Genomic DNA, 24,126 nt, shown 5'->3' on the forward strand with positions numbered 1-24,126 from the left:
ACACAAAATGTTCTGTTGCAAATCAGTAATGCACAAAAACTGGAGTTAGATCACTACACTTCTTACAGATAAAATTAAATCAAGGATACTGCATTACTTTTTGTAGAAGTCATTCGATACAACATCAAATAAAGCTACCCATGGACAAAATGAGTCCCTACTTGGAAGCTCTAACTCGTGCATTTCAGAGAATTAGTCTATGCATTTAATGCTTTTAACTACTTTTAACTTTCTGCAATATTATTCAAGTCAACCAACTAATTCAAATGTGAAGATGCAATTTTGGACAACAAAATTAGTAAGACTGTTACTCAGCACTGCCAACGCAAAATATTTTTAAAAATCATGATTTCTTTTTAAAGTTTAGAGCCTCATATAATCACTTAGCTCCAGGAGTGGCAGCTTTAAAAAAAAATAATAACCACAATTATCAGAAGAATTACAATAAAGTTGTGAACTCAGGAACCACTGTCACTTGAAACACTAAATGTAAACTCAATGGGACTTAGCAAAAACGTCCACAATTAAAAAAATAAAACCACGATGCTGAGCATTTTTTCAATTTTGGAGATATTGCACCTGCCAGCTGATCAACAGTGCATAAGGAATGCCTCACACTAAACTGAATACAATCTCAGTCTCTAAGACAGAAATATATACTACTACTGCCATCTGCGGTTTCTGCTTGAACAGCTTCGGTGATTCAACATAACAGGAGAGTTGGTTGTGATTAGGTCCCAAGGGCTGGGCAATTCCAGAATATAGTTACAAGATATTTTAAACTACTCCATGTACACTCTACAAGATAAGCTTACCAAGAAGAGGGCACCACAGCAACTCATCCTCAATCTGACATAAGAAAATTGACCTGTTTTTCAGCATGCTTAATGAGGAAAAGGGTCTAAATAGTCAACCTAAGGTGCCCATCGCTCTACAAAATGAATATTGATACAAAGCATTAACTAGAAACGTATCACTTAAGCAACTATCAGTTCACCATTTCTATAGAAATAAATAGTTGATTTTCAAAGGTGTCTAAGGGACTTAGGTGTTTAGCTTCCATTGAATTGCAACAGAACTCTGGCATTCCACTTCTTCAAATCCCAGACTAACTTTTTGGAGATTCTGAAATTTAGGCTTATTTCCAAGACAGTTCTAATGTCAACCAAATATTGTTCTCATATCAAGCAAGGCATGGTAGTTATTTACAGAGTGGGGGAATCAAAGCTCTTGATTCTACCTAACCAGTCAGCAGCACACGTTTCTTGTAAAGGCATCGCTGGCAGTCATTTCTTCATCAGAACCCTCTGAAACTCTTCCATTTGGATAACTGAAAATATTAAGACTGAAGACCAACCTGACAGGGTCGACCCCAGCCCCCGCCCCCCGGCCCAACTAATTTCTCTCCTCAATTAACTTTCCAAAGTGATAACCACTATAGCTTAAGGGCTCAAAAGAAGGATCAAAAGGCTAGTTTAATACAGCTGGAGGAAAAGAATGCATTTTGGCTCACCAGCAACCATCTGATGAAACCCTGAGCCAGGCTTTTATGTAAATGCCCGTTAATTAGAATTACCAGATTACACTGCTAAAGGCTTTATTTAAATAATCAGTTTATCAACAGAATAAACTCTGTTCACATTCTTGGGGAATGCTGTTATAAAGGAGTTTCTGGTTTACATCATGATGACAAACACACTCATGTGGTTAAGGCATTTAACAACAATTCAGAAATTTACATTGTGCATCCACACAAAATATTGTAAGACAATCCATAAATGCATTTTGAAGATTAAGTTACTTCCCTATCATTAAGGAAGCATTATAACTGAAAGTTTTCCCTCATTTTTTCATCACCTTGCAACTCTGGAGCACTTCATAGGATATCAGCAATACAAGGTTTTTCAAACTATACAGTTTCAATTTCAGCTATTGCTGACATTGTACCTCGGCTGAATGTACACTGCTGCCTTCATTTATTGGTATATTCATTCATAGAAGACACCTAATAATCATTTTCTTGAATACTGTATTAAACAAAAAAAAATCAGGAAGTTCAACTTAATTGCTCAGAGAAATACTGTCCATTTTTATAACCTCAAATCAAATTATATGAGCGTTAAATATTTTCTAATGACTAGTAATAACTTATATGTTTCTCATACCATTCCCAGCTTTCACTCCAGTGTTTTGTTATTGGGTATGCTTTCTCAAAAGAGAGCCACCCACATTCAAAAAGAAAATCTGATCTGTTTAAAACATAGTAACTTTTGTTTATTCAGACATTGAAGATAGCATTGCCACTGTACAACTCACCAGCTTCATTTTTTTTAAAACTTCAAAGAAAAGTTGTAGAGCAAGTAAATTAAGATCTTTACATCTCAACAAATTTGTCTTTGTTTATAGAGTGCTTTCTCTCAGATGCAGAATAGTCAATAGCTGAGAATTTGCAGAAAGAATGTCTTGGTGTATATGTAATGAAGTTTCCAGGAAAGCTATGGAACTAAAAAATAAATTGTCATTGACAATCCTGCAAACATATTCACTCGTCTCCTTTCTCCCCACTCTAAGCTTCATTCAAATAAGAAGTTTATTTATCTGTTTGTCAACAAATTCCTTGAATTTGTTTTATTCAAAATGTGACAGTTTTCTAATATATAAATACATCTGTTTTAGAACTATAAACAAGAAGTAAAGGTCTTTCAAGATCTTATCCACACTACAACTAATAACGTTCAGAACCCAGTTAAAAAACAAACAGTTTTAAAATCAATTTCAGCTAGCACATTTTGTCATTAGTACAGGCAGGACATAATGGTTGTCACAAACTGGTTTAACTATATTATACACGGTCTTCACTGAGGGGCAAACAATGCTAAGCTGAAGTAATCTTTTAAAAATGTTTTTTAGAAATGGTTTTTCAACAGCCTTTTTTTAATTAATTCAGAAGGAATGCATGCCACAATATGACGTCTTAAACCAATTTTCTAAAATAATCAATTGTAACCATAAAGGTACTGGTCAAAGCCCTGTATGGCTGTTAAGTTCTTTTATACAGTTCATGTTCTGGCACTTAAACAAGTTGCGAAGATAAGTGAATTTTACCTATGTTTCTCCACTCAGTTTGACAATGCCAAGAACATGTTCTCTAAATGGTAAGAAAAAAAACTCACCATCTGTCTTAAGTTTTGAAATATGCAAAATACTCTTTAAAAGAGTTGTAACTTTAATTGCTTAACTCAAGTTATACAATTGCACATCCATATGCTAACAAGGCTTTACTCATGAAAAATGTTAATTAAATGATGCACGTTTTTATAGGTTACCACAGTAACAAACTACATAAAGAGCTTATTTCTCTAAACATGCCAAAGCCACCAATAATGCAATCCTATTTAAATATTCTTAGTATTTCACCCAATATGAAATATTCAAAAACAATTGTCACTTTCCTTATTCTGTTTTTGTAGAAAATGCAATGAAAACAATAAAAATATTGTACCTCAAGGAATTAATCAAGCTAAGTGATATCAATCTTTATTAGGAAATAAAATATTCAGATTCTCAACATTTTCAATATTGTTTACTGATATTTTTCAGTTTACAAAGTGACAAGTCAATCTCCTCCTCCTCCCACTCCTGCTGTGGGATTTAGAAAGACTGAAGGTCAAGCAATGTCTCAATACTATGCCAGCATTTCACATTTTATTGCAAGAAAAAAATGTAATAGATTGTTATATCATCCATTCAAAACACTTCTAATATGGTAAGCTCACTAGCTGTAGCTGCAATTAAGAAGACTACTACACTTAAATAAGCAATTCTGATCCTTAAATAAAACAATTAAACTATTTTAGTGGTCTGTAATAAACCAAGTTATTCAAAATGTGCATTGCTTAATGGCAAAAATTTGTTCATGGGAAAAACATTTTGAACACTGTTGTGCTACTGAGGATGCACACATACAGCAATAGACATTTCCCAAAACAGAATCACAAAGTTAACGCTAATTTGGAGAAAAGGGAAAATATTAAAGGTGTAATGTATATTTGACACAATCCAGTATTTCCTTAAGAGGAAGATTTGTTTTTAGCAGCTTTAAGAAGGGGTACTCTATTTAAAATCCCACTGCACTGTTTTAAAAACTTACTGTTATGAATAACACCTACATTACTATTACAAAAATAAGAGAAAACTCTTCTTTTAAATTATTTTCTTTATGCGTTTTACTGCATTCTGTGTCTGGTTAGTATCAACTGTTTCCTCTGTATAGTCAGCTTCTCTTATTTGTGTGGATCCTTCACAGACACAGGGAAGATATACTTTAAAAAAAAGAAAAAAAAAGTATTTGATTGCAAACCACAAAAATTGGTAGGGGAATTCAGATGCAGGTTTGGTAACTGCTACTTTTAACTGTTTTTTAAACTGAACAGATTTAAAGTTGATGTAGAAAGAATATTTTTAACAAGTCTTTCCTCAAAAAATGAATGTTGGAAATTGAACAATGTCCAAAACTGTGCCTTTGAAAGTCAAAAGGTGAACAGCACAGCCAGGAAGAAAAGGCATCCAACATGATAAAAAGAACAATTCGGTGCAGCCTAGAAATTCAGAAATGTCATCAGAGAAAATTTTGTACCAGGCCAGCTACAGGATATACAGAGGTACAGTGGAAGATAAGGTTAACAAAAACAAAAAAAAATACTTCAAGAGGGATAAAAACAATCAGAGAGCTTTGCCCAAAGTGAAATTGTGAAACATTCCAGCATTTATAAAATTATTTCCTCTTTTGCATTTTTAGTTAATATACATTACACTCCTACCCCTTCAGTATGGTTTAGAAACAGCTACATAAAACCAACTGATTTATTTTTGGAGGGAATTAATATTTAGACATTCTTCTTCATCAGAGAAGAAAGTCAGTAAACTTCACCCACATTTCTAAGAGTCACACTCTCTTTACCTCAAGCACTTACTATATTCCATGAACTTTACTGATTTGAGTTACCTCACCGAATTATCTTTAAAAAAGGTCACCAAGATTAGTATCTCTTGTTAAACTGCAGTTTGAGTTGTATTACAACTTGACAGCGATAACAGACCTCCTATAAAAGGAAATTTGTTGCAAAATAAGCCACAAGGAATTTTGCCATGCAAGAATTGAGTACACGTGCAGAAAGAGCCCATGATTTTCGCATTTGTTACTACAGGTTCCTTTGTCAGGTTTCACATAACAATATAAGGTTGCATTTGTATAGAGTTTATTGATTCACGGTTGAGCAAGAGGGAACACCACTGAACTCTACAGTTATAAAATATTCAAATACTATTTACACATGAGATTGATCACTGACATCTCAAGCTGGTTCTGGCCAGGGGAGGAAGTAGCAGAAGGAAGCATTCAAAAGAGAACTGGGAATGTGGTCCGGAGTCAAAATCACCATGATTAGTGCTCTTTAAAACCCAGCGCTGAATGACGGCTACAAAGGCAGAGGAAAGCGAGTGTAACTGACATAACAAGCCCGGCTCTGCGGGGCGGCGCCGGAGCCCCGCTCCCCTGAACACCTGGGAAAGTCACCGGGGACCCCCCCGGCCGGGGACCCCCCCGGCCAGGCAACCCCCCCCCCCCCCCGCGCGCGCCTCGCCCCCGCTACTGCTCCCAGGCAGAGGCTGGGGGGGCGGGGGGGCTCTGTCCCGCCCCAGCGCCCCCCCCCCGTCAAGTTCAAAAGTTCAACCCCCGCCCCCCCCAACAAAGGCCGCGGAGCCGGAGCCAGAACCTCCCCCCCCGCGCGCCCCGGCCCGAGCTCGCCCCGCGGGCCCCGCCCTTGCCCGCCCCCCCGGGCTGGGGGCCCCGCTCGCAGCCTGCCCGGCCCACCCGCCCCTGGCCGGGCCCGCGGAGCGGCAGCCCCGGGACCCCGGCAGGGGGGCTCGGCGACACCCACCGTTGCGGGGCGACCGCTTGCCCCCGGCGGCGGCGCGCGGCTCCGGGTGCTCCCCGGGCTGCTCCAGCTCCATGGCGGAGGCCGGGGCTGGGGCGCGGCGGGGTCTCAGGGGCCCCGGCGGCCGCGCTCCCCCATCGCTCCCTCCGGGGCGCTCCTGTCAGCCAGCCCGGCAGCCGCAGGCAGCGCTGACTGGGGAGCCCGGCGGCGGAGCCCCGCCCCCAGCACGCACAGCCCCACTGCCCCGCGGCATGCCGGGACATGTAGTCCCCAGGCCTGCCGGGAGGCACCACCTGGGATCTGGGGACAGGGGGAAGAGAAAGACCAGCCACCCCCGCCCCCAAACCCTGCTTATGCGCCAGCCAAGCATGGGCCATGATGGGACTCAAGAGGCACCCTTTATCCCAAAGGGCCGCAGGGTCACCCCATGAGAGACACCAAAAAGCCTCTTTTGTGATTCTGAGCCTCAGGGACACCCCCCACGCTTGGAGCGCAATGGACTGTTCCAGGATGCCCTGCCTCAAGGGCAGAACCTGGGGACCCAGGTGCCTATAGACACAGAGTGGTCAGTTTGGATGAGCTATAACCAGCAGGAGAGTGAGTTTGTGTGTGTATGGGGGTGGGGGGCGTGTGAGAAAACCTGGATTTGTGCTGGAAATGGCCTACCTTGATTATCATGCACATTGTAGGGAGAGTGATCACTTTGGATGAGCTATTAGCAGCAGGAGAGTGAGTTTGTGTGTGTGGTTTTTGGGAGGGGGGTGAGGGGGTGAGAGAACCTGGATTTGTGCAGGAAATGGCCCAACTTGATTATCATGCACATTGTGTAAAGAGTTGTCACTTTGGATGGGCTATCACCAGCAGGAGAGTGAATTTGGGGGGGGTGGAGGGTGAGAAAACCTGGATTTGTGCTGGAAATGGCCCAACCTGATGATCACTTTAGATAAGCTATTACCAGCAGGACAGTGGGGGGGGAGGAGGTATTGTTTCATATTCTCTGTGTGTATATAAAGTCTGCTGCAGTTTCCACGGTATGCATCCAATGAAGTGAGCTGTAGCTCACGAAAGCTCATGCTCAAATAAATTGGTTAGTCTCTAAGGTGCCACAAGTCCTCCTTTTCTTTTTATAGACACAGCTAGTGGCTCATAAATATGCAACAGAGTTTATGAATATGCACAGCCAGCTGGTAACTGTGCAATGGGGCTGATGCCCAGAGTCATCTTCACTGGGCATTTAGCATGTCTACAGCGTATTTTATTGCTGCATTGATCCAGTATCGGACCATACATAAGAGGAAGTTACAAGGAGGAAGGAGAAAAGTTGTTCTCTCTAACCTCTGAGAATGGGACAGGAGGGCTTAAATTACAGCAAGGGCAGTTTAGGTTGGACATTAGGAAATACTTCCTAACTGTCAGGCTGGTTAAGAACTGGAATAAATTGCCTTGGGAGGTTGTGGAATTCCATCATTGGAAATTTTTAAGAGCAGGTTAGACAAATACCTGTCAGGGATGGTCTCCATAATACTTAGTCTTGCCAAGAGTGCAGGAGACTAGACTAGAAAACCTACTGAGATACCTTCCAGTCCTACAGTTCTATGATTCTATGACACTGTGTCAGTTTTGGTGGGAGGTGGGCGCGAGAAGTCAGAGGCCAGGAACTATCTCCCATCATCCTCCTGAGAGTTGCCAGACGGAATTTTGTGAATTACCTAAATAAATTCTTCGTCTTTGTGTTAATCCCATGGAATGGGATCCCCTCTATGAGACCTCTCCCTCCAAAGGACTCCTCTGTTCAATGCCGTATCCCTCTTTACACCACATGCTAATGTCTTCCTTTATGACATCCCACCACTTCTTCTTGGCTCGCTCTCTGTCTTTTTCCTTCACTCTTAATTTGTTGAACTCTCTGACCCACACAGTTGTCAGGACTGCATTTTATGTGACCAAACCATCTGAGCCTGCACTCCCTCATTTTCTTGTTATAGGTATTACTTTGAGCATATCTCTCATGTGCTTATCCCTTCTGTGTTCTTTCTTGCTTATACCACTAATCCATCTCGACATTCTCATTTCTGTGAAATAGATCATTTGTTCATGTTTCTTCTTTGTTGCCACTAACGTACAGTGCCACACATTAAAACTGGATAGACCACTATTTTATAGCCTTTTCCTGGTAATCTTCCTGTCACATACTACACCACTTATCTCTCACCATTTGAGCCAAGTATTTATCCTACTCTAATTTTGTTCTCCATTTCCCCATTTTCCTGGATTCTGGAACTCAGAACCTTTAAACTTTGTATTGTTGGTATTGTCAGCCCATCTAGATTCATTATTGAATTTTGCATTATTGAAGTTGCATACCATAAACATTGTTCTTCCTCTGCTCATTTTGAACCCATGTCCCTGCAGCATATCTCTCCCCTTATCAAGATCTTCTAGACTATCTTTCTCCCCAGTGCATGGAATGGTATCGTCTGCAAACAGCATGTCCAAGGTGCCTCCTTCTGTATCTTCTTTGTGAGGGTATCCAGGATGAAGATATACAAGAAAGGGCTCAGTACTGATCTCTGATACACTCCTACCTCTACTGACAGTTTCTGTTTCACCACTAGAAGTTCTGACTATTGACATTGCACCTATGTACATGGCTTGAACGAGCCACACACAAACCTCTGGTACCATTTTCTCCCCCATACACCACCAGGTGACTTCTGTTGGAACTCAGTCAGGGCCTTTTACAGATCAATGAACACCATGTGAATATTTTTTCCTTTTTTCTCTAAATTTGTCCACTAGCTGCCTCAGTGCATCTATTATCAACCTTCCTGGCATGAAGCCATATTAATTAGCTAAATTAATTCATTAATCTAATATGGATGAACGTGTTTATTTACCACAAAGGCAGTATTGCTGACCCTTATTGCACTTTTTCTTTGCATGCTTGCCTTGCAGTCAGTTTTAAATAATAATATAAACATGTATATTAGACAATTAACTGCATCATCATCATGGCACATCCCAAAGAGAAGGGACCTTCCCCACAAACAGGCAAATTTGAATAGTTAAATTAACTACAGCTTGGCCCATAGGTTAATGTGGGATAGCAAATTTTTTGTTTTATAAGATGTAGGGCAATAGAAGTGTTTCCATACTTGTTTAAGATTCTGAAAACAGTTGCTTGTAAACAAATGAACATGCTTCTGCATTGTTTAAACACAGATAGTGCAGCAGAGACCTTGAAAGTGAAATGGATTATAAAACAAAACTGAAACGTACTTAGTTGATGTTACATTTTCATAACTTGAGTAGTGACAAAGGTAAACAAACAGCATAACAACTACAAGGGAAGTGGCTGTTTTGAAGTTATTACCTCTGAAGATCGAAGGTGTTATTACTAAGTAACATGAGTGAAAGAAGTTTCATTATTCACACTATAGGATTTTAAAACTGACCTTTCAATTAATGGGCCCAATCCTGCATACTTTATCGAGGCAAGGCTTCCATTGATTTCAGTGGAACTTTGCACAAGCAAAGAGTGTGGGGATTGATGGTTTTAACGTCAATAACTAACCTTGAACAATACTATAGCACAATTTGGTCAGCCTTCCCAACCCACAACCCAGGACACTGCCCCGCTCCGGTGGGGTCTAGGCCACAGAGGTATGAACAGCCAGGAGGTATGAACACAGGCCCATCTCACAGAAATGGCACATAGCAAGATGGTCCTGGAGTTCTGGTGCGTGATTGTTGCAGACTCAGTCCCCGTGTCATTCATGTTTTTACATGAGAAGGGCCTGATTCGGGTCAAAAGGATCATTGGGAGCTAGCTTTGAAAATAACAGATCTCACTCCCATAGAGATAATATGCGTGCAAGACATTTTCTTTAACCCACGCTAGAATACGGAGCATTGTCCTCCCTCTAGTGGCTGATCCACATCGGAGAATCAAAGTCCTTGTCTCTGCCAGTGAAGAGAATAAGAGCTCGTCTACACTTGAAATGCTACAGCCTCACCGCTGCATCTGCATTACTACAGTGCTTCAGCGTAGATGCTGCCTATGCTGGCGGAAGGGGTTCTCCAATCAGTATAGGTAATCCATCTCCTTGAGAGAGGGCAGTTAGGTCAATGGAAGAATTCTTTCTAGCACTGTCTGCACCAGGGGATTTTTCATACCCCTGAGTGATGTAGTTAATCCAATTTAATTTTCTAGTGTAGAACAGACCTTAATCTTTTAGCTCACGTATTATTATTTATTGAATATTGGTTTTTATTATTGTTATAGCAGTCATAGCTAATGGCCCCACCGTGCTAGTCATTGTACCCATAATAAAGAAAAACGGACCCTGTCACAAGAAATGATACCTTTGCACCCACAGAACCAGTGTACAGGCTCCACGGGACAGGCCAGAATCAGGGCCTCTTTGTACAATCTACATTTACACATCCCTGGGATCTGGGATTTAGTAGTAATGCCAATAACAACCAAACATATACATCAGTATAATCTATCTATCCCTCAGCTTTAGCTGCTCCCAGTTGCCTCCCTGTCCCAGCACATTGGCCTGGTCAAAGGGCTGGGATTCCATGGATTATGGGACTATGAAGCTAGTGCAGTTATAGGGCAGAATGATGCATGCTGCAGTCCAACTGTGGGACCTCTTTCTTTCATTTTGTGCCACCCATACAGTCCATGATCCTTCTTCCATCCTGCACCCATTACCTGGTCTAGCATCCTTATCTCACTGACTCTTGACAGATCTTCTTATTTCTCCTTGTGCTTGGTTCCACCTTCTCTAATAAAATGATCAAGCCTTGTTCCTGTGATTAATCATTCATCTTGAAACTTGGCCATCATAACCCATTTCACCTTCACCCTAATCTACACAGATTGTCAGACAGATATCATCTTCCTTTCCAAATGCAAACGGATGGACATCATACCAAATGGACATATTTATACCTGCCTCTGGAAATTTCCACTACATGCATCTGATGAAGTGGGTGTTCACCCACAAAAGCTTATGCTCCAATACGTCTGTTAGTCTATAAGGTGCCACAGGACTCTTTGCCACTTTTACAGATCCAGACTAACACGGCTACCCCTCTGATACTCTGCAAATAGAGTCATTCTCCATTATACCTTAGTTGCCTTTTCATTTTAGTTAGACTGTAATAGGCTGCGAGATGTCTAGGACATTCTTGTATTAAAGCTGCTATACCAAACTACAGCATTCTGCAATGGGATCTGAAAATAGAAAGAGGCAGAGCCTTTTACATTGCAGTTCACATATTCTCAGCACGGCAGCTCAAGGATAAACTCAGATTAATCTGCTCTGTTACCTCTTTGCTGAAGCTTTCATTGAGGAAGCAGAACCCCTCTACTATTCCTATTGGTAACTTCCGCTGGTAACTAACTGTATGTGTAAAGCGATCCATTAGGGCGTGTGTGCTGATGGGTATAGATTGCTGTCTTGCTACATGTCTAAACATGAGAAATCACAGTCAGACGAAGAATTCATGGCAGTTTTTTTTGCGGGGGGGGGGTGGTAAAGGAGACAGAAGACTGTCACATGGACTCAAAATTAGCTGAAACCGAGTACATCTCACAATCTATTTTAGATTTTTACATAACACCTATCACCATGGTATTAGGTTTTGTTCTGGATCTTTGTAGAATCTCGTGGAACCTTCCAGACTTTCTGAGAACTACCTTTTCCTCAAACCTTCTAGAATGTTGTCAGCCATGCCATGTTATATACCATGTCTTATGGGTATACAAGGCTCGGGGCGTCACCAGCCAGTCAGTGAGATATAAAGACAAACTGAAGTGAAGTGAGAGCCCAGCTGCGATATTGTGTACCTTGTTTTATTGTGTAATTGTGAAAGTGTACTTGTGTTTTAAGACATGAAGAGTGTAACTAGCGACTAATAAAGGACATATTTAATGAGATGCCATAGATATCTATCAAACCCCAAACAATATAAAAGAAATTCTGTTACTTCTTTTGCCATGATTAACACATAATGTTTGATGACTTTCTAAGACTGCGGAACATAGATTTTGCTCTCCCTAATACTGTCTGTTTTCCCCCATAGAAAATAAAAGATGCCCCCAAAGAAGCCTTCAAGGGCTCAGTATAGGAAGCACTATTAATACTGGCCAATTTCACAATGTTAATACATTTCAGTTACTCTTAAAATTAAAAAGCTTCTATAAGCTTAGAGGAAACAATTTTTATTTGCTTATATATGACATGAATAAATACAGATTTACAGTTCCTAGCAGGCAAATTTATAGTCTTATATGACAGGCAGTGTTTTCCCCAGGAATTGAAATTAGGGGGGGGTGTTCGAATTTACGGGGAGGGGGAGGGGGCCAGCAGGTCCGATGAGGGTGAAGGTGGCTCTATGGCATCATAGTAAAAACTGAAAAATGTTTCATGACCATTTAATTAGATTTAACTCATGTTTTAAAATCATCACAAAAATTAAAGTTGGCAACTCAAGCCTTCTATGAAGCACTACATCTTCATCCTTCTTGGTTTCTTCTTATAATTTTGCACAACTCTGTTAATGAACTTCTTGAATGCAATGTGTTCATCTTCGGTGGCTTCTCGTGTGTCCAGTACTTCCATTCCTTCAATTGACATGGTCATTAGATCATTCACATGATCAGGCAGAAGGCGACTTCTTTCAGAACACAAAATTCTATTCAATGAGGCAAAAGAACGCTCAACTGCAGCTGTTGTGACTGGGAGTAGCAAGAGATGAATTCCGACTTCTTTCATCCCAGGAAACAGAGCACAAAGATTGGGTCAAGCCACTAGTGATGATAAAAAAGAAGTTGAAGTCAAATCTTCATTCATTCATTGTATGATATTCCACTCTGTGTTCAAATTGTCTATTCTGTCCTGAGCACATGGCAGCCCCGTTGCTGGTCGTGCCTCCCTCCACTCAACTGTCAGTGTTTTATAGGACAGGGATCTGTAAAAGCTACGTAGAAGTTGAGTAGAATCTATAAGTTGCTGTTGTAGATTTTTAAGAATCAAGTCTGTGTACTTTTTTAGTTGTCTTAACAAACACTTCTTGTCCTCTTCACTTAAGGATTCAATATAAATGCCTTCATTACTCAACTTCTGGGCTGAAGTCTTTGCTTCTTTCAGTACTTTTTCAATGGTTAGCTCTCTGATTGATCCAAATGTAGCTTCTATTGCTGGACAAAGATCTACTACTGTGGTAGCAGATGCCTGGATGGCATTGTTTAATGGGTTTCAACAGTAGACTTACAAGGGAGAGAATAGCAATAGTCTTCTCTGAATGTAGTAGCAAAAGTAATCCACCAGCCTCACTACCTAGATCCATCCCATCTTGGTAGATACTTTCCAAAGCCAGTAATAATGGCTGGAGTAATTTTAAGACAACAGCCAAGGATCGCTCATGAGAAAGCCAGAGGGTTTTCCCAGGCTGGACGAATTTGAACTTCAGTCGCAGTGTATCTTCTATATTTTCCAAGATATTCAGTCTTTTTGGACTTTGCTGAAAAAAGAATATAATTAAGACATTAAATGATAGCTTTTAAAATGTCTTTTGAAGAGCCTGCAGTTCGTCCTAGAGCTAGTTGGAATAGATGGCCTCTGCAGTGTGTATAGGAGAGATTAGGGTTACACGTTTCTCTGAGCAAAGCTTGTACTCCACCATGTCTTCTTGAGAAGTTTGCAGCTCCATCAAATGCACAAGCAGACATCTGTTTGGGGTCCAATTGACAAGCATTTAACTCTTCTAAGATGTGGGTTGTCACAGATGCAACTGATGTGTCTTCTATAACTTGAACATCTAGAAATGCATCTACTGGCCTACCCCTGACATCAAGATAACATACACAATGACTTAATACTTGATGCCCATTTGCACTGGTGCATTCATCAGCCATGTATGCAAATTTTTTTTGTGGTGAGAGAGTTCTTCACTTTTTCAACTGTTGAGTCTTTCACTGTTGCACCGCATGCTTCTAGCCAGTCAGTTGGTTTCTTGCAGAAAGACAGTGAGCATTTGCTGGTCTTGTTCGGAACCAGTGTCCAACTTCAGGATGAAAAAGTGTCAATGCACTTAACATTGGCCTCCAGTCTGCAGTGTGTGGTATCTCTTGCTTAAATAGAAAGTAGGATGCCACGGCCATGTTTATTCGCATGAACTGTGTTGTGTCTCCAGCATTCTTAACAGCCTCATTAACACTCACCGGTGTTGTCCTTGGTCAGTGGAGACTCAGAGTTCAGAGGTGCTTTCACATGAGTTCACCTCCCAGGTGGGGGGCAAGAAGGCACCTTGCTCGTTCCTCCAGCTGCTCACTGTTCGCTCTGGCCACTGTTGTTCGTTGTGCCACCATTCACTCCATCGCTCTGTTGCCAATGGCCCCACACTGTCACCTTCTGCTGCCACCTGCCACTGTGACCTCTGCGAATTGGTCTCTTGAGGTTCCCACCAGCTCTCAGTGATTTCAGCTGAGCTCTCAGTGGGGGAACCTCACTGCTGGTGCAGACTGGGCCGTCTCTTCCACAGAAACACTGTCCCACAGCAGGTCTAAGCACTTAGACCTGATTTCAGCAGTAGTGGTCACTTAACAAAACAAAAGACTCTCTATGATGCCTAATCAGCTCTGTCTTTAAACAGTGGAGAGGGGCAGGTCAAATAGTACTTGTGAGTCAGGCAGACCAACAAGCAAAACACCTGTCCCCACCCTCTCTCTTGAATCCCTCAATCAGCAGAGGCTAAGTACAGTTCTACTGCCCTTTAGTCCTACAATAAGAACAACAACATTTCATTAACCACCACCCCCACCACCACCCTCCCCGTGCACATTCAAGTGATTTGTAACCCAACCCCAGCCAAAATCTATCACTTGGGCAAGGCAGCTCTGTTTGCTGGATACCTAGGTAGATTAGGTGTGAATGTAAATACAATCTGGTCCTGAAGCCTTTACCCTCAGCCCCCAGCTCATCACTAGCTGTCCAGGAGAGCTCATTTTGACTTTGCTTACAAATCATCATTTGAAATTATTAGGTTGGCCAACATCACCAAAATGAATGCACTGACATGGTCATAAAAAACAACAGCTGTATAAGGAAGCTATCTATGTTTATACTTTTCAAATCTATGATACTTTTTCAGATACACATTTTATCATACTCTGTATATGCTTTTAAAGTGTGTATTAATGTTTCAATTTCAATTCAAATTTCCAAACAGTCACTGAACAGGCAACACTGCATGTAACTAGTTCACAAAACTGGGGAGGGGGAATCCCTGATGGCAGGGATAAATCATACATGGAAATTGTGCATCAAAGTTGTGGAATGGGCTACAAATGTAATAAAAAGTAAGGTAGTCAGACATTTCACAAATGGGAGGGCGCCAAAGACGCTCCTCACATGGGGCGCCATGTGGTCTAGGGCCGGCCCTGAGTGAGGCTGAAGGTAAATAAGTCATTCACTGCTGGGCACTTTAATACCAGAAATTGGACAGAATTCAGAAAAAGGAGAACAAATGATTCAAGGAGCGAGGGAGTGACTGATAAGGAAAAATTAAAAGGAACAAATATGTATAACTTTGCAAACAGTGAATAAGGTGGGGCTGGAGTGGCAAATAACTACAGAACACCGTCCGCTAAATACCAGGACCCATTTCTTAACAGCAAGATTTATTAGGCTGTGGAGTGGTTTTCCAAAGGGAGTAGTGGATGCCCCACTGCTCAGTGATTAAATACTGGACTGAATAACATACAGTAGGGAACAATCCTGCAGTGGTTGAAGGGGATTAGCTAGATGACCTTAGTGTCCTTTTATTCCTTATTTCTGTGGTTCTGTCATTTGATTTTTCTGTTCTTTGACTGTTCTGCACAAAAGCCACTAGATGGCACACTCCCAGTTGGAACAGAACCGATCTGGTATTGTCAAGTCCCAAAACACTGTAAACTCTGGTAGGACTAGAGAAGCAAATAAAGAGCTGTAACTGGATGAAGCACTCCCTTCCTTAGGCACAAGATCCTCCATAGTCCACTGTCACTTGCAGTTCTTCCACTAAAGAACACAGGATACTGATCCAGTATGACAGCTCTTGTCTTCTGAAAGTGGCCAGCGCCAGACATTTCAGAGGGAATGAGCAGAACAGGGCAATTTCTAGTGATCCATTCCCTGTCAGCCAGTCCCAGCTCCTGCCAGTCAAAGGTTTAGGGACACCCAGAGCATGGTCTTACGTCCCTGACCAGCTTGGCTAATAGCCATTGATGGACCTAGTTTCCAGGAATTTATCTAATTCCTTTTTGAGCCCAGTTATACTTGTGGCGTTCACAATGTCGCTTGGATGTTACCTCCTCTGGGTATTAGATTACCAGGTGCCCCCATTGCTGATCAGGTGTCCTTTACTTTTCTGAGAAGGGGATTGCTCATCCCATTCCTTAAGGAGGTCTCCTAAATAAATACATAAACAAATCTTACATTTGTAAAGCACTTTTCATCCCAAAGGATTTCACATGCTACATAAGGCAGGAATCACTTCACCCACTATTGAAATGCATCCATCTCTGGTGTGGAACACTACATCTGTTTTCAAAAGTTGCAAAGCAACGTTACGAGGCGATAAACCCCTCTGCAGGGAAGAAGGGGAAGGATCCCTGGGAAGCCCTGATGTCTGACATGACTTTTATTTTTCTACAGAATAATGTGAAAAAAAAATCCTCCCCAAATGCACTTGATTGTAAAAAGCAGGAGGGGGTTGTTTCTTGCACTCAGCACTTCATATTCTATTGTGCTATAAAATCTGGTGGAAATTCTGCTTTTGCTTTTACAACAAATACATGGAGAACTCATTCTCTGATGGTATTTTCTTGGCTAAAATGTAAAGCAGGCTGAAATGAACAGGGCCAGCTGCAGCCAGCCTCCAAGAACCCAGACAATAAATAGTTAAATTAGAACAGGGCCAACTGGTGATTTTAGTGAGATACTTCCTAAATAGCTACTTCCCAAAGCAAGCCACTTAACATACAATAAAATCAAATGACTTTGCATTAGCATTGCATGTGAAGGCCTCAAATGGCATTTTTAGAGTTAAAAAATCAATGACTTCTCTCTTTTACATTTTAGCCGCACACATTTTTAATAGTAAAATGCATACTTCTAATTGCCAAGTGAAGCATGTGTGGCAAATGCGCCCCTTCCTATTCTGGGAAGCAGATGGGTTGGCTGCACTCAGTTAAAATGTTTGGTTCATAATGCAACATCAATGTCATCTCTGGAGGTCAGACTAGAGGAAGGCGCAGCAAAATGCATACGGAAGCCTCATTTTAATTTAAGCCTGAGTTTCACCATCATATCTCTAACCCCCCAATTCCTGAACTCCGCACATTCCAAAAGGCAGAACCAGTGGGTTCTTAGTGAGACCCACAAAACATTCTGGAAAAGGAGAAATGTATGTGCAACATTTCTGGAGCTGGTCAAAAAACGGGAGTTTTTGCAAAATAAATAGGGTTTTTTTTTAAATCTTGCAGGTTTCAAAAAGGAGCGCTTTGTCATTCATTCAAAATGCGTATTGAAAATTTGCAGTTTCAAAAATGGCTTTTTGTTTTTCCATTTTCCCCTTCTTCCCTTCTTTTCATTTTCTATTTTGCCCCTGAAGAAGGGAGATAGGATAATGGGAGGATAGAGGAAAAAATTAAAAATTAAAATATTTTTCATTTTGGGGTTTCATTGAAAACCAGAACATTTTTAATTCCCCTCCCCCAAAAATTCCAGTTTTGAAAAATGGTCAGTTTTCTGACCCCTACTCTCCAAAAAATATCAAAAATTGTTGGCCAGAGCAAAAAATTACAATGACAAAGTACAAATAAGTGAAGGAGTCACTAGATGGCAGTCTAAATCTTTTAGAATATTCATTTCCTGATTTCACCTAAAACCACAAGTTACTTGTCATGAGCAACATTGACTATAAATTAATTAAAGTGCCATTTGCCCCCTCTACCATGTCATTAATGAGCATGTTAATAAAACTAGACCTACTGCCAATCATTACAGCACCCGTGTGGATGAAGCGGTAGATACATGCAAAGTATTATTAGTCTATTCTTCTTCTATACATTGCTGTTTAGCACTATCAAGGCTGGTTGTCTGCAGTGAGAAAAAAGGGAAATGTTTGAGGCATCATGGCAAAAATGCAAAAGTCCCAAAGTCAGCTAAACAAAGAAGCATGGCACAATATAGTGCAATAAATAGTAAGTTGTTTGTCATGAAACAAAATAAAATTGCCTAAAATCATCCAGTACCAGTCAATTGATAGTTTCAGGCCCCAGTTCAGCATGGTACTTAAACAGGTGTCTAACTTAGAGCGTATGTGTAGTCAGGTTTGAAGTTAGGCACCTGCGTTAAGTACCCGACTGAATCAGGGACATAAACTATTTTTTAAAATACCTGGACTTGCAAAAAACCACATTTGTGACCATTCCTGGCAGAGCCTTGTTCAGAAATAGCCCAGCTGGTGTGAAAAAGCCTATTGCTACATGGCTGTGACATACAGCCTATGGCTCTGGTCGTGCAAGAATCTGCGAAAGTTGCACTGAAACCATGGGTCCAGATTCAAGGTTGGGCTTCAGTCACCCTTTGTTTCTGGTCCTTGAGTCAGTTTTCCTTCCATGTGACAGTGCTCAGCTGGGTCACTGCCGAACCACTGCATGCAGTTCTCAGACAAGATTGTATCACTGCCTTTTTACACCTGAGAGACACTATCCACCACATTCCCATGAACCGCTGATTTCATAATTCTGTAATCAAGTTGCTCTGGCCTGATGAGTTTGTCCCAACCGCCTCTGGCTCCATCAGCATCTAGCTAGTTACAGATGGCTCCTCTTAACCCTTGCTCCATAGAAGTGAAGTTATATTTACATCAGTGACCGTTGCCAGAGATTCTTTTTATAAGACTGGTGCCCTGCTGCCTCTCCCCCATGCTCGGGTTGGTCTCCCACCTCCTAGCTGATGTTCTGTGGCTTTCCGGATACAGTTGCTACAAACGTCATTTTCTCCACTGCATGTGAGTAATAACATCTGGCTTGAAATGCAACATCTATTAGGGGACGATGGGAACACCACAGCAATGCATCCCTCTCCCTGCTTGGCACCAGGGATGGGGACAGGGACATGTGGGGGACCAAGGGAGAGTCAACAGAACAGCTTTCCCCAACTGATGAAAAATTGAGACTTATCCTCTGCATCTCCAGCCACATCCCCTGTTGGCAAAAGACTTGGTTAGCCTCTAACCCTAATATATACACTAACAATCAAGCCAATAATGGGGTGAAGCTCATGTATTTGGTTTACCTGGGGTACCAAACCCAAAGCCCTTCCCACTAGGACTGTCCCTGGGGCACTACATTTCTATTGGAGCTATACAGGAAAGGTTCAATGCAGAAAACTTTCCTAGCAAGAACTTTTCCACCCAGAGGTTCTTGCTCCTGCAGAGTTTACAAGCTCCCCAGGAGAGAGGCTCCTTCCCGCAGAATCATAGAATATCAGGGTTGGAAGGGACCTCAGGAGGTCATCTAGTCCAACCCCCTGCTCAAAGCAGGACCAATCCCCAATTTTTGCCCTGATCCCTAAATGGCTCCCTCAAGGATTGAACTCACAACCGTGGGTTTAGAAGGCCAATGCTCAAACCACTGAGCTATCCCTCCCCCCTAGCTAGTACGCTCCATAGAGAGCAAAGAGCATTTTAATGACATCAGAGTTTGGGGCAGGCAAATTGCAGCCAGTGTTGGGAAGCCATCCTATTATGAGCCTGCGCCCTCACAAATTATCCCTCTGGCTTGGGTGGTCAAAAGCCTGGTCCCTTAGTCCAACAGACACACAGGCAGCCAATGTAGCAGGTATAGAACCACCCACTGCCGTGGGGACTGGAGTGAGAGTCTCAGCTCTTATTCCTGGAATCAAAAGTGATATCAGCATTGGCCCCATGGAGGTGGGGGCTTCTCTGGTTGAGAGAAGCAGCAGAAAGGAGTCCAGCCTGGGTACAGCTGCTGGACCTGGGGGCGATCCTGTACTGTCCTGTTGGTGAGGTGACACCCCCACTCAATCAGCTGTAGGGCCTGCCTCCCTGTGTGTGCGTGTGGTCCAAAGCCCAGAGCTGCCCGTTCCCAGAGCGCTTGGCTGGACACTGGGCGCAGGGGACGTGGGGCATAGGGGGCCTGGGTTTGGGGCACACTGGGTGCAGGGGACACAGGAGGCACTAGTTGCAGAGAGCACTGGGGACATGGGTACAGAGGACACAGGGCACCAGGGGGCACAGAGGACACAGGGGGCACAGAGGACACAGGGTGCAGGGGGCACAAGGTGCAGGGAGTACTGGGGACAAGGGTACAGAGGACACAGGGGGCACAAGGCACAGAGGACACGGGACAGAGGACACAGGGTGCAGGGGGTACTGGGGGCACAGGAGACAGGGGGTACAGAGGACACGGGGGCACAAGGCGCAGGGGGCACAGGGAACAGGGGGTACGGAGGACACGGGGGTACGGGGGACACGGGGGTACGGGGGGCACAGGAGACGGGGTATGGAGGACACAGGGGGACGGAGGGACGGGGGCACAGGGGACAAGGGGTATGGAGGGGATGGGGGGATGGAGGACACGGGGGCACAAGGCGCTGGGGGCACAGGGAACAGGGGGTACGGAGGACACGGGGGTACGGGGGACATGGGGGGACAGGGGGCACAGGAGACAGGGGGTATGGAGGACACGGGGGGACGGAGGGACGGGGGCACAGGGGACAGGGGGTACGGAGGACACGGGGGCACAGGGGGCACAGGAGACGGGGTATGGAGGACACAGGGGGACGGAGGGACGGGGGCACAGGGGACAAGGGGTATGGAGGGGATGGGGGGATGGAGGACACGGGGGCACAAGGCGCTGGGGGCACAGGGGACATGGGAGGACAGGGGGTACGGAGGGGACGGGGGTATGGAGGGATGCAGGATACGGGGGGCACAAGGGAGAGGGGGTACAGAGGACATGGGGGGCACGGGGGACAGGGGGTAGGGAGGGGCAGGGGACACGGGGGGATGGAGGACAGGGGACAGGGGGGGCACAGGGGGTATGGAGGGGACAGGTGGTACGGAGGGGATGGGGGCACAGGGAACACGGGGGGCACAGAGGACACGGGGGACAGGGGTATGGAGGACAGGGGGGCACGGGGGGCAAAGGGGACATGGAGGACGGGGGGGCACAGGGAACAGAGGGTATGGAGGACACAGGGGCACAGGGGACAGGGGGTACGGAGGACACAGGGGCACAGGGGACAGGGGGTACGGAGGACACGGGGGCACAGGGGACGGGGGAACAGGGGGTAGGGAGGGGACAGGGGACACGGGGGGGCACAGGGAACACTGGGGGCACAGAGGACACCGGGGACAGGGAGTACGGAGGGGACAGGGGGACAGAGGACAGGGGGACACGGGGGGCACAGAGGGTGTGGGGGGCACAGGGGAGAGGGGGTACAGAGGACACGGAGGGCACAGGGGACACGGGGGGATGGAGGACAGGGGGCACGGGGGGCACAGGGAACAGGGGGGCACAGAGGACATGGGGGACAGGGGGTACGGAGGGGACACGGGGGGACAGAGGATGGGGGCACGGGGAACACGGGGGGCACAGAGGACACGGGGGACAGGGGGTATGGAGGGGACAGGGGGACAGGGGTTACGGAGGGGACACGGGGGCACAGGGGACATGGGGGGACAGGGGGTGGGGGGACAGGGGGCACGGGGGGACGGAGGACAGGGGGGCATGGGGGGCATAGGGAACACGGGGGGGACAGGGGAGCATGGGGGGGACGGAGGACAGGGGGTAGGGAGGGGACAGGGGGGTACGGGGGGACGGAGGGGGCACGGGGGGACAGGTGGTAGGGAGGGGACAGGGGGGCACGGGGGGACAGGGGACGAGGGGCATGGGGGGACAGGGTGTAGGGAGGGGACAGGGGGCAGGGGGGACGGAGGGGGCACGGGGGGCACAGGGGACACGGGGGGACGGAGGACGGGGGGGACGGAGGGCACAGGGGACACGGGGGGCACAGAGGACACGGGGGACGGGGGTAGGGAGGGGACAGAGGACAGGGGGCCATGGGGGGCCACGAGGGGGGCACAGAGGACACGGAGGACATGGGGGGACAGGGGGTAGGGAGGGGACAGGGGACACAGGGGGACGGAGGACAGGGGACACGGAGGTCACAGGGGGTACGGAGGGAACGGGGGTATGGAGGGGACAGGGGGCACAGGGAAGACGGGGGCACAGAGGACACGGGGGACGGGGGTACGGAGGGAACAGGGGGACGGAAGACAAGGGGGCACGGGGGGGCACAGGGAACACGGGGGACAGGGTGGCACGGGGGACAGGGGGTAGGGAGGGGACAGGGGGCACGGAGGGGACATGGAGGGGACACGGGGGGACGGAGGGGACATGGGGGGACAGGGGGTAGGGAGGGGACAGAGAGGCACGGGGGGACGGAGGGGGCACGGGGGGACAGGGGACAGAGGACAGGTGGGGTACGGGGGGACAGAGGGGACACGGAGGGACGAGGGGGACAGGGGGCACGGGGGCACAGGGGGACGGAGGGGACACGGAGGGACGAGGGGCACAGGGGGCACGGGGGGACGGAGGGGACAGGGGGTAGGGAGGGGACGGAGGGGGCACGGGGGGACAGGGGACGGAGGACAGGGGGGGCACGGGGGGACAGAGGGGACACGGAGGGGACACGAGGGGACGGAGGGGGCACAGGGGGACAGGGGGTAGGGAGGGGACAGGGGGGGACGGAGGGGGCACAGGGGACACGGGGGGACGGAGGGGACACGGAGGGACGAGGGGCACAGGGGGCACGGGGGGCACAGGGGGCATGGGGGGACGGAGGGGACACAGAGGGGGGACGGGGGGACGGAGGACAGAGGGCACGGGGGCACAGGGAACACGGGGGGCACAGAGGACATGGGGGACAGGGGGGCACGGGGGGCACAAGGGACACGGGGGGACGGAGGGGACACGGGGGGGACGGAGGACAGGGGACGGGGGGCACATTGGGAGAGCGGGCACGGGGGGACAGGGGGTAGGGAGGGGACAGGGGGCAGGAGGGGACGGAGGGGGCACCGGGGGGCACAGGGGGCATGGGGGGACGGAGGGGACACAGAGGGACGAGGGGCACAGGGGGAACAGGGGGCACGGAGGGGACAGGGGGTAGGGAGGGGACGGAGGGGGCACGGGGGGACAGGGGACGGAGGGGGCACGGGGGGATGGAGGGGACATGGAGGGAGCACAGGGGGACAGGGGGACAGGGGGTAGGGAGGGGAAGGGGGGCAGGGGGGACGGAGGGGGCACAGGGGACACGGGGGCACAGGGGGCACGGGGGGGACACGGAGGGGACACAGGGGGACGGAGGGGGTACGGGGGGACAGGGGGTAGGGAGGGGACAGGGGTACGGAGGGGCACAGGGGGCACGGGGGGACGGAGGGGGCACGGGGGGACAGGGGGTAGGGAGGGGACAGGGGGTATGGAGGGACGGAGGGGGCACGGGGGGACAGGGGGGCACAGGAGGCACGGGGGGACACGGGGGCACAGAGGACACGGGGGGACAGGGGGTAGGGAGGGGGCGGGGGGGACGGAGGGGGCACGGGGGGACACGGGGGCACAGGAGGCACGGGGGGACACGGGGTACAGGGGGTAGGGAGGGGCACAGGGGGCGGGGGGTAGGGAGGGGCACGGGGGGCACACGGGGGGGACACGGGGGCACAGGGGGGAAGGGGGTACGGGGGGACACGGGGGGGACACGGGGGGGACGGAGGACAGGGGACAGGGGGGCACGGGGGGGACACGGGGGTAGGGAGGGGACAGGGGGACAGGGGGGCACGGGGGGGGACGGAGGGGCACGGGGGGGACAGGGGGGCACGGGGGGGACACGGGGGGGACGGAGGGGGCACGGGGGGACGGAGGGGGCACGGGGGGGACACGGGGGTAGGGAGGGGACAGGGGGGACACGGGGGGGACGGAGGGGGCACGGGGGGGACGGAGGGGCACGGGGGGCACGGGGGAGACAGGGGGGCACAGGGGGGACGGAGGGGCACGGGGGGGACAGGGGGGGGGACGGAGGGGGCACAAGGGGGGACACGGGGG

At 47.2% G+C, this 24,126-nt stretch overlaps 1 protein-coding gene across 3 annotated transcripts in view; it reads right to left on the reverse strand.

The window, feature by feature from the left end:
* Positions 1-6,116, reverse strand: part of NR6A1 (nuclear receptor subfamily 6 group A member 1) — a 193,809-nt gene extending 187,693 nt beyond the window's left edge. For all 3 annotated transcript variants that reach the window (XM_048822985.2, XM_048822984.2, XM_048822982.2), the window contains exon 1: positions 5,940-6,116. In XM_048822985.2, coding sequence (XP_048678942.1) covers positions 5,940-6,012 — 73 coding nt within the window. In that variant the 5' untranslated portion in view covers positions 6,013-6,116. The remainder of the gene's footprint in view (positions 1-5,939) is intronic.
* Between the last annotated feature and the right edge of the window lie 18,010 nt (positions 6,117-24,126).

Source organism: Caretta caretta, chromosome 16 (genome assembly GCF_965140235.1).
Source record: "Caretta caretta isolate rCarCar2 chromosome 16, rCarCar1.hap1, whole genome shotgun sequence".
NCBI lineage: Eukaryota > Metazoa > Chordata > Testudines > Cheloniidae > Caretta > Caretta caretta.